Raw genomic sequence first — 11,901 nt, 5'->3', positions numbered from 1 at the left:
ATGATGCATCCCATGCATGCCACTCCTCCATTACCATGCGTAACCGCCCAGACATGCCCTTTATATCGCTGCACATCTGCTGGAACTTCTCCTCACAACTGCCCATGTAACTGCCCACACAAAATTGCCCGCAACCGTCACACATCCTGCCAACCAACTGCTTGCACGATCTGCCAGCACCATGCCCACACGACCTGCCAGCACCCTGCGCACAACCTGCCAGCCAACTGCCTGCACGATCTGCCTGCATGCTGCCTGCGCTCTACCTGCGTGCTTCCTGTGTGTTGCCTGCATGCTGCCTGCACTCTGCGCTGCTTGTGCTGCATATGTGCGCTGTGCACTGCGCAGCGCACTTGTCCCACATGCGCTGTAGGCTTCCAAGGTAATCTGTCGATGCTTGTCGCAAGCTTTCGCTGAGACCCTTCAACATCCATCTTGCCACGCTTGTCTTGTCCTTGTGCAACTCATGACACCTCTCCTTGGCATGGTCCAAGACATCAAATTAACCATGTTGCTGCCTGTGGCAAGTGTCAAGGGTCTTACACCTAGCATTATGGAGTACCACCATGGTCAACTCAGTCTGATTTCTAAGCCATGTAGGAAATTTGGGGCCCGGCGTGAAATAATTTCCAAGTATCTTAATTTGAAAGGAGATATCCAATCAGAACTTATGTTGAAAACCAAGGAAATGTTTGGGAGATGATTTCCAATTGATATTTCTCTCAGGCCTCCAAGTTTCACGAAATGAGCTTCTGTAATGGCACCTTCCCATGTGTTGCTAAAGATACGAAGTGAAACCAGCGATGAGAGCTCCCCAAGACTTTCTGGGATGATGCTGCTCATTTGATTCCCTTCAAGTTTAAACTCCTCCAAAGATGTTAAATTTCCAATCGATTTTGGGATTGAACCTTGAAATGAGTTATCCGACAATTCGAGGTATCTCAAGCTTTTAAGATATCCCAAAGAATCAGGCAGTTGTCCTGTCAGACTGGTACTTGACAAATCCAACATCTCTAGTTTAGTTAGATTGAATAACCAAGGAGGTATCGTGGAGTTGAATTCATTGCTAGAGAGATCAAGAACTGAAAGGGATGTGAAATTGATGGAAGGAAGAGTGAGAGGAAGCATGGGAAGACTACAAGAGGGAAAATACAATTCAACTAGTGAAGGGAGCATATATATAACAGTGGGAAGCCAATAGGATGTAGTCTTAGTAAGGTTCATTCCTCCCAAGTTAAGGTACTTTAAGAAAGCAAGAGTTGCAAGCCACTGAAGGTTAGTCTCGAGAGTTCCAAGACTAAGACCAAGATAAAGCAACCTTGAGAGGTTTCCATGACTGGGGGAATGACTCCAACAAAAGATAAATCAGAGAGATCGAGGTATTTCAGTTTCTCTAGTGATCCAATGAAACTTGGAAAGACACCTCCAAAGTGATTCATGCTCAAATCCAAGCAATCCAAATTTTTCAAAACAAGCAAAGAAGGGTTGATCTCACCACCAATGCATGCTTTGGTCCGTAAAAATCCATCCATTAATGATTGCGAAGATCAAGCCTGTTGACACGTCCAGTTATGTTGTTGCAGCCTACACCACTCCATTTGCAACAATCTTCTCCCACCCAAGACGAAAGCCGTCAAGAAGGATCCATGAGGCCTTGTTTGAGCTGGAGAAGGGCTTTCCTCTCTATATCTATGCATCCCACATTAATGATCATCACTACAGAAACCGAGTTTAATGGTTTCAAGGGATAAAATTCTTGATAGTATAATTAGTGAGACAAGGTGGATGGAAGCACTAGCACTACCGTGACCCATGATTCTTATGCAATGAGATGATCTGTAGGACTAAAGATATGAGTTTGCAAGATTAAAGAGTACTAGTACGGAGATGCCCTTTATATAGGAGTACATTATGCATCGCGGACACTCTACCAAGAACAAAAAATTTCCATAATCTTGTCCCTACCAACACAAATTGTGTGAACATCGATTAAACGATTTCCAAGTCTCTGATAAAGATAAATTACTGACAATGGCACTGCTACGATCATGCGCGCAAAGACTTCCAAGTCAAGTTGAGTTGTGGGCTAAGTAGTTCAACCCCATCAGCACTTAAGCCAGATAATGACTTTGAAGTTTAAAGTAGCAATTTCAGTCAATGGGATATTTAAGACCACAAATATGGAGTACAAGTCAGACATTTAATATCCAAAAGAATACTTGCAACAAACATCCTCTGAGGTTTTTGGCTTTTTCACAAAACTCTTTGAGGTTTTAAAAATTACATGAACATCTCATGAGGTTTTAAATTGTTTTCACAAAACTCATTTTCATTGATTTTTCATCCAAAAATTGATGATTTTATACAAAATAATATTCTCCAAATGACAAACTTGTGCTTTGAGATTAGATTGCATATACTTCATTGAGGTTAATTTTGTCATTTGCATAAAAAGAATTTCAATAAAATCATCAATTTTTGGACAAACAATCAACGAAAAGAGGTGTTGATCATGTAATTTTTGAGACCTGCGTGGGTTTTGTTAAAATATAAGAAACCTCAGAAGGTGTTGGTGTAAATAACTCGTCATAGATATGGAACAAGAGATCCTGCTATATTTCTTTTTCTTTTTCTTTTTCTATAAAAAAAAACTCTCAAATCCTACGAATTTCATATGAGGACATTATCAAAAATGAAAATTGTTTATAATTTACAAATCAAGCAGTATGCATAAGCCAATGGTGTTTATGTAATATTATAAGATCACAATCTACCACATGCGCTAATCTGTACCACCCTTCTCTCCTCTCTCTCCAACAACCCACCACCCTATCAATCTACCACATGCTCTGTCCTGTATTGTTCAGCCAAAGATCCATTTGCCCTCTCCTCATGTCTACCAATTGTCTCATCCATCTGAGTCTGATCACTGGCACTGTTTGTGTTATCTTTCCCAGTTGCATCTGGGACTAGCTTATATCTGTCTAGCAATCTACTACCACCATCAAACGATCTAGATGAACTCTTGGCTTGTTTCAATATTGCAGTAGCTGTGTTGGAACGGTTGAAACCAGATTGTAAATTCGATTTTGTCCTAGATAGATAGCCATTAGAGGACGCTCTAGAGAAGTTCTCAGCTCCACCAAGAGACTGAAGGCCCATTGCTGATGACTCTTGCATCTGAGGATGGACGTGATTTTCCATTCGATGCTTTAAACTTTTCCTCCAAAACCTTGAATCTTAGTTGGTATTTTTCCTAGGAAATCAATTAATGCTCAACTGTTAAGAAGAGGCTTAAACACTAAATTCAAAACAGTTAGCACTTGTAAAAAAAACCCCTTGCGCGACCAAATTTTGCGCGACGAAAAATTATTCGTCGCTCAAAGTTACTTTGCGCGACGAAACTTGAAACTTCGTCGCTCAAAGTCTTGCGCGACCAAATTTTGCGCGACGAAAAATAATTCGTCGCGCAAAGTCACTTTGCGTGACAAACTGTTGCGCGACGACAATACATCGTCGCTCAAAGTCTTGCGCGACCAATTTTGCGCGACGAAAAATAATTCGTCGCTCAAAGCGACTTTGCGCGACGAAGTTTACTTTTCGTCGCGCAAAGTCCTTACAAAAATAAATAGAATAAAAAAAATATTTTTTTGAATCTTTGCATGACGTAATCCAAACATTTTGTCACCTAAACCAATTTATTTTTGTTTTTTATTTTGTATGCATAACACTTAAGAAATTAAACGGTATATATATTTATTAAGTAGCTTTAAACTTATTATTTTAGATCGGATCGGATTTTTATTAGAAAAATATATTATTGTTGTTCGGATTGGGTTTTTGTTAGAAAATATATATTTTAAATTGACGATCGAATTAGTTCATTGTATTCATATCGGGTCAAGGAGTGTAGCAGTAAAAAATCATCAAAATCGGAGTTAAAATAACCATTAAATCGTGATTTTTCATTACAACCATCGAAAAGTTTTGTCCCCTTACTTGATCTCTGAATGTTTATTTTTTTCGATTTTTGGCGTATATGATCTCGAAGTATAAACAAACAAGTTTGACGGTTGGATCGTTGAAACTAGTTTTTTTTTGTTCACTAACAATATATTCACTAACAATTAGGAGTTTATTTATACTTTCGTAAGTATAACATAAGATTTTGTGGTATCCACTAGTGTAAATATTTTAAATTGAAGATCAAATTCAGTCATTGTATTCATATAGGGTCAAGGAGTGTAGCTATAAAAAATCATCAAAATCGGAGTTAAAATAACCATTAAATCATGATTTTTCATTTATAACCGTCAAAAAATTTTGTCCCATTACTTGATCAATGAATGTTTATTTTTTCCGATTTTTGGCATATATGATCTCGAAGTATAAACAAACAAGTTTGACGGTTGGATCGTTGAAACTAGTTTCGTAGAATGTGTATGCCATCAAAACAATATATTCACTAACAATTAAGAGTTTATTTATATTTTCGTTAAATATAACATAAGATTTTGTGGTATCCACTAGTGTAAATATTTTAAATTGAAGATCAAATTCAGTCATTGTATTCACATAGTGTCAAGGAGTGTAGCTGTAAAAAAATCATCAAAATCGGAGTTAAAATAACCGTTAAATCATGATTTTTCATTTATAACCGTCGAAAAGTTTTGTCCCGTTGCTTGATCTTTGAATGTTTATTTTTTCCGATTTTTGGCGTATATGATCTCGAAGTATAAAAAAACAAGTTTGACGGTTGGATCGTTGAAATTAGTTTCATAGAATGCATATGCCATCAAAACAATATATTCTCTAACAATTAAGAGTTTATTTATACTTTCGTTAAATATAACATAAGATTTTGTGGTATCCACTAGTGTAAATATTTTAAATTGAAGATCAAATACAGTCATTGTATTCATATAGGGTCAAGGAGTGTAGCTGTAAAAAATCATCAAAATCGGAGTTAAAATAACCGTTAAATCATGATTTTTCATTTATAACCGTCGAAAAGTTTTGTCCCGTTACTTGATCTATGAATATTTATTTTTTCCGATTTTTGGCGTATATAATCTCGAAGTATAAAAAAACAAGTTTGACGGTTGGATCGTTGAAACTAGTTTCGTAGAATGCATATGCCATCAAAACAATATATTCACTAACAATTAAGAGTTTATTTATATTTTCGTTAAATATAACATAAGATTTTGTGGTATCCACTAGTGCAAATGTTTTAAATTGAAGATCAAATTCAGTCATTGTATTCATATAGGGTCAAGGAGTGTAGCTGTAAAAAAATCATCAAAATCGGAGTTAAAATAACCGTTAAATCGTGATTTTTCATTTATAACTATCGAAAAGTTTTGTCCCGTTACTAGATCTCTGAATGTTTGTTTTTTGCGATTTTTGGGGTATACGATCTTGAAGTATATACAAACAAGTCTTATGGTTGGATCGTTGAATGGTGTGTGTATATATATATATACATATATTTATTAAGTAGCTTTAAATTTATTTATTTTGTAAGTATAACACTTAAGAAATTGAATAGTATATACATTTATTAAGTAGCTTTCACCTTAATTATATTTTAAATCATAAAATAATTTTTTTTATTTTTTATTATTCATAACAATTATTTTTATAAATATTGTGCTACGAACCAATTTTTCGTCTCTCAAAAGTTTGCGCGATCAACAGTTCATCGTGCAAAACTCAAAAAATTTGGGCGAGTACCAAAAATGGGACGCGGGTTTTTAATATTAAAAAAAAAACTTTAGACTTTGCGCGACCAATATTTTTTGTCGCTCAAAACTTTGCGCGACCAATATATATTTTTCGTCGCGCAAAAATTTTGGGCGGGTATCAAAAATGGGACGCGGGAATTTTTTTATATAATTGTTTTAGACTTTGCGCGACCAATATGTATTTTTCGTCGCGCAAAAATTTAAAAATTTTGGCGGGTACCAAAAATGGGATGCGGGAATTTTTTTTAGACTTTGCGCGACCAATACTCCTATATTCGTCGCGCAAAAGTTTGCGAGACCAATATGTTTCGTCGTGCAAAACTTTGCGCGACCAATACATATTTTTCTTCGCGCAAAAATTTGGGCGGGTACCAAAAATGGGACGCGGGAATTTTTTATATATAATTGTTTTAGACTTTGCGCGACCAATAATTATTTTTCGTCGCGCAAAAATTTAAAAATTTTGGCGGGTACCAAAAATGGGATGCGGGAATTTTTTTTTTAAAAAAATAATTTTTTTTAGACTTTGCGCGACCAATATTCCTCTATTCGTCGCGCAAAACTTTGCGAGACCAATATGTTTCGTCGCGCAAAAATTTGCGCGACCAACCATATTTTCGTCGCGCAAAGTGATACGATTTTTAAAACTGAAATAACTCCTCCACCATTTTCTCAATTTCTTTCTCTACTCTTACCTCTCCTCTCTCTTTCCCTTTCCCCAAATCCCACCCTTTCTCTCACACTAACTCCTTTCACTTAATCTCTCATCTCTATCTTCACTATCTCTCACTCTCACTCACTCTCTCATCTATCTTTTCACTATCTCTCACTCTCTCATCTCTCTATCACTATCTTTTCTAATTCTCTCACACTCACTTCTCCCTCTCATTCTCACTCACTCTCAATCTTGCCAAAAGGTATATTCTCTCCAAATTTTAAATTTTTTTCATTAATATGTGTTTTTGGAGTTAGTTTTGAGTTTGTGTGGGGTTTGGGGTTGAGTAAAGGGGAGAGATTGGAGTTTGGGTTGGATTTGCGGTATAACAATTTTAGGGGAGATTGTGCATTCTTTTTGTTGTTGTTGTTGTTATTTGACTATATTTGTTTTTTTGTAGGGAATCATCGAGACTTTGACGGCTAAAGTTGAGGATTAGGAAGCTATCAAAACATATCCTCCGCCACTACCACCACAATACGCTTGTATTAGGATTTTATTATTGTACTTTGTTAATTTATATGTACATTTTGAATAGATATTTATATTTATTGGATAATTTGATCACTATTTTTCATATGTAATTTTATTTTGAATATGTCAATTTAAATTAAAGTAATTAAGAAAAATCTTACAATTAAATTAAATTTAAAAAGTAAAAATTTGAAAAAATTAATATCAATTTAAATTGAAGTAATTTTAAAAAGAAATCATACAATTAAATTAAATTTTAAAAGTAAAAATTTGAAAAAATTCATATAAATAAATTCATACTAAAGAAAAAATATTTCGTAGCGCAAACTATTAAATTAGTTTATTTCAAATTAAAAAAATTTAAAACAAAAAATATTTCGTCGCGCAAATATTTGCGCGACGTTACTATTTGTCGCGTAAAACTCTAAAAATTTGGGCGGGTACCAAAAATTTGACGCGGGAATTTTTTTAAGACTTTGCGCGACCAATGTCTTTCGTCGCGCAAAACTTTGCGCGACCAATGTATTTCGTCGCGCAAACCTTTGCGCGACCAATGTATTTCGTCGCGCAAAACTTTGCGCTACCAATATTTTTCGTCGCGCAAAGTCACTTTGCGTTCGTCGCGCAAAGTTACTTTGAGCGACCAATATTTTTTCGTCGCGCAAAGTAACTTTGCGCGACCAATGAAAAAACTTCGTCGCGCAAAGTCTTTGCGCGACGGATTCTGCGCGACGAAATTTTTGTGGCGCTGAAATTTGTGCGACCACAATTTATTTTGCGCGACGAAATTAACTTCGTCGCGCAAAGTGTAAAATGTAGTAGTGATACCTTTAATTGTGCTTCTGTCTTTGCAGTACGCTCAGCTACTGCCAGTTTGTCTCGAAGTTATTGCATTTCTCCCTACAAAAATCATGTCAAATATTTCATTTTAAATCTCAAATAAAATTAACTGTTCCTTTCTCGATCTGTTTTCACTTCCACCGCCACTTCTTAAAGAAAAATAAACCATCTTAGACCACCGGCATGCGCACACACACACATATATCCCGTCTACTCAATTTGCAAATATTTTTGGGAAAGCATTATATATGGTCTATGCAAAATTTTCCAGATGGGATATCTGTTTTAAGGTCCTGGATACAGGGTAGTCTCTATCACTATCCTATATGCATCTTGACAATAGGCCAACAATAATCATTGCAGGTCATCTATGGTACTATATGATAATTCCATATGTTAATGTTGGAATGTAATCCTGCAGCTGCTTTCCTTGAAGCTGAAGTCACCAAGCTCTATTACTATCATTTATGTTTATTTCATTTGAGATGTAATTAGAACCATTGGATCATAGTCCAGGTGGATTCTCTAGCTTAGTTTTGGGATGACAAGTGTAAACACCTCATAGGGTGACAGCTGCAATTCTGTTAGAGAAGAATCTCTTCTCTCTACTCACTACCGAGTACACTATGTAAGCAAATAGAGTGTGAAAGAATACAGATAGACAGTCATTCTTCTCATCCTTCTTATCCTTTCTAAACATTGCTCATTTTCTCTAAAATTTACAAACAACCATAGAATTCTAACATGGCCTCAGAGCCAGGTTCGATTGGTTGCTGGGCGTGAATCTGTGCAAATCGAAAGCTGGTGATTGTTTGAGCTGAAATCGAGCTCACTCAATATTCCAAGAGGCGTATCTGTTTGAATCCAAAGTCTAATATGGCAGGGTCAGGCACTGCTGAGCTTCGCAAGCCAGTTTTCAATGGAGAAAACTATGAGTTTTGGAGCATTCGCATGAAAACTATTTTGAAATCTCATGGGTTATGGGATTTGGTTGAAAATGGTTTTGATGTTTCTGATCCAAAGCAGGGAATGGAAAAAGACGAAGGATCTAAGGTTGCTGAAGTGGAGAAGTCTACGATGGCTGAGATCTTGATGAAGGATGCTCGTGCACTTGGATTGATCCAAAGTGCAGTCTCAGACCAAATCTTCCCCAGAATAGTGAATGAAGAAACCTCAAAGGGTGCATGGGATATTCTAAAGCAGGAGTTTAGAGGCGATAAACAGGTATGAAGTGTTAAGCTGCAAGGTTTACGTAGAGAGTTTGAATATACTTGTATGAAGGATAGTGAACCATTGTCTGTTTACATTGCTAAACTATTTGATTTAATTAATCAAATGAAAAGTTATGGTGAAGAGCTGCCTAGAGAAAGAGTTGTGCAGAAATTGCTGATTAGTTTGCCTAAATCGTATGATTCTATATGCTCTGTGATTGAGCATTCCAAGGACCTTGACACTCTTGAAATTCAAGAAGTGGTTGCATCTCTGAAGAGCTTTGAGCTCAGATTGGATAGGCATACTGAAAATTCCACAGAAAAGGCTTTTACTAGCCTGAACATAGAGAGTAAAAGCTCTAAGAGTGGAAGTTCTTCTGGAAATCACAAATCTCAGAAGAACTGGAAGTAAAATGGAAAGAATTGGAATAACAAGTCCAATTCTAATCCTAAACCAAATGCATCAAATGAAGGAACCAAAACACCCTGCAAGCACTGTGAGAAACTACACTATGGCAAGTGTTGGTATGAAGGAAAACCAAAATGCAGAGAGTGTGGAAAGTTTGGACACATACTCAGAGATTGCCATGGGAATCAATCTGTACAGAAGGTGAATTATGCTAATCAGATTGAAGAAACTGGAACTCTGTTTTATGCATGCAATGTTGTGACAGATGTGAAATTGAACAATTCATGGTATGTTGACAGTGGTTGTAGTAACCACATGACTGGAGATGAAAGGCTATTGGTAGATATTAGAAGGGATGTAAATTCCAAGGTGAAAATGGGGACTGGAGAGACAGTTCAAGTTGTAGGGAAAGGCACACTTGTGATAGACACCAAAGCAGGAAGAAAGCACATTCAAGAAGTGATGTTGGTGCCTGGATTAGAAGAGAATTTGCTCAGTGTTGGGCAGATGATGAAGCATGGAAATTGCCTGATATTTGGAAAGGGAATGGTGACAATCTTTGATGACTGGTCACTGCAAAACCCCATTGCTAAAGTTCAAATGACTAGCAACAGGTGCTTTCCCCTCACAATGGTGCCAGCTACTCAGTTGGTGCTAAAAGCTAGTGTGACACACAGCTTGCAAACTTGGCACAAAAGACTGGGGCATCTAAATGATCAAAGCATTAGGCTACTTGCAAATCAAGGCATGGTTCATGGCTTACCCAGTTTAGAAAAGGATTTTGAAGTTTGTGAAGGCTGCAAGCTAGGAAAGCAACATAGAGACTCATTCCCTGCAGAATCCACTTGGAGAGCCCAGTTTCCACTAGAGTTGGTACACACAGACATCTGTGGACCAATGCAAACTGCATTAATGTCAGAAAACAGGTATTTCCTGTTATTCATAGACGATTGTACTAGAATGGCTTGGGTCTATTTCCTCAGAAATAAGTCAAATGCCTTTGAATGTTTCAAGAAGTTCAAGGCTATGACAGAACTGCAAAGTGGACATAAGGTGAAATCTCTTAGAAGTGACAGAGGTGGAGAATTCATGTCAAATGAGTTTCATGAGTACTGCAGTGAAGCTGGAATACAAAGGCAGCTGACTGTAGCATATTCCCCTCAGCAAAATGGAGTAGTTGAGAGGAAGAACAGGACTGTGATAGAGATGGCAAAGTCTATGCTACATGAAAAAGGGCTTCCTTATGAATTTTGGGCAGAAGCTGTCAATACTGCAGTATATCTACTCAACAGATGTCCTTCTAAGTCTCTTAAAGAAGTGACACCATTTGAGGCATACACTAGAAGGAAGCCAGGTATTGCACACTTGAAAGTGTTTGGAGCCTTATGTCATGTGCTCATTCCTTCGGCACTAAGGCACAAGCTGGAAGAAAACAGTCACAAATGCATTCTTGTTGGCTATGGACTTTGTGAAAAGGGGTACAAGTTATATGATCCTAGAACTAGAAAAATTATCTTGTCTAGAGATGTATATTTTGATGAAACTACTTCATGGAAATAGGAAAACACTAGTAATGAAGAGTTGAGAATGCCTATGCAAATGGAAAACCAGGATAATGCAGAACATGAACAGATGGTAGTTGATGAACCAACTCAAATCTTGAATACTCAAATGCAAGTGGAAGAAGAAACTGTACCTCAAGATGAGGAAATACTTGACAGGTCTCAAGTGTTTGATCACACACCTCATAAGTGGAGGAGTATTAGTGACATCATGGCAAAATGTAACATGTGCATTGTGGAACCTGACAGTTTTGAAGAAGCTGATTTGGATGAATCATGGAGACATGCAATGAAGGCTGAATTAGAGATGATTGAAAAGAACAATACATGGGAATTAGTTGACAGACCATTTGACAAACCAGTAATTGGTGTCAAGTGGGTCTACAAGGTCAAGCTTAATCTAGATGGCACTGTGCAGAAGAATAAAGCTAGACTAGTGGCTAAAGGCTACTCACAAAAGCCTAGGATCGATTACAATGAAACATTTGCCCCAGTGGCAAGGCTAGATACCATCAGAACCTTGATTGCCCTTGCTGCACAAAAGGAATGGAGTTTGTATCAGTTGGATGTGAAGTCTGTCTTTCTCAATGGCATTCTAAAGGAGGAAGTCTATGTTGAACAGCCACAAGGATATGAACAAAAGAATAAGGAAACCAAAGTTTACAAGTTGAACAAGGCTATATATGGACTGAAACAAGCTCCAAGGGCCTGGTGTGATGAAATAGATGCCTATTTCAACAATGCAGGATTCAAAAAGAGCTCTAGTGAAGCTACTCTTTATGTCAAAACAAATGACACTGCAGGTATTATTATTGTCTCACTTTATGTAGATGACATTATATATACTGGTAGTTGTCCCAAACTACTTGAAGCGTTTAAGCAAGATATGATGCAACACTATGAGATGACAGACTTGGGGTTGTTGCATCACTTTCTTGGCATG

At 37.1% G+C, this 11,901-nt stretch overlaps 1 protein-coding gene and 1 long non-coding RNA gene across 2 annotated transcripts; one reads left to right on the top strand and one right to left on the bottom strand.

The window, feature by feature from the left end:
- On the bottom strand, positions 2,676-8,014 carry LOC109950242. The gene is made up of 2 exons (XR_002272544.1): positions 7,765-8,014; positions 2,676-3,256 (listed from the first exon to the last, which is right to left on the bottom strand). It is a non-coding gene; the product is annotated as an uncharacterized LOC109950242 (long non-coding RNA).
- On the top strand, positions 8,653-9,399 carry LOC109950340. Its single transcript, XM_020568903.1, has 2 exons — positions 8,653-9,000; positions 9,058-9,399. Exons 1-2 carry the CDS (start codon positions 8,653-8,655, stop codon positions 9,397-9,399), a joined length of 690 nt encoding a protein of 229 aa, XP_020424492.1.

This window comes from Prunus persica, chromosome G7, assembly GCF_000346465.2.
Source record: "Prunus persica cultivar Lovell chromosome G7, Prunus_persica_NCBIv2, whole genome shotgun sequence".
Lineage (NCBI taxonomy): Eukaryota > Viridiplantae > Streptophyta > Magnoliopsida > Rosales > Rosaceae > Prunus > Prunus persica.
The sequence above is the reverse complement of the archived record's forward strand: the minus strand, read 5'-3'. Positions and strand labels throughout refer to the sequence as shown.

What these genes read in the sequence shown, in the direction of transcription:
- LOC109950340 (XM_020568903.1), top strand. Translation starts at nt 8,653, where the DNA reads ATGGCAGGGTCAGGCACTGCTGAGCTTCGCAAGCCAGTTTTCAATGGA. An exon ending in AGTTTAGAGGCGATAAACAG is followed by an intron (nt 9,001 to 9,057) that starts GTATGAAGTGTT and finishes ACTTGTATGAAG; the next exon opens with GATAGTGAACCATTGTCTGT.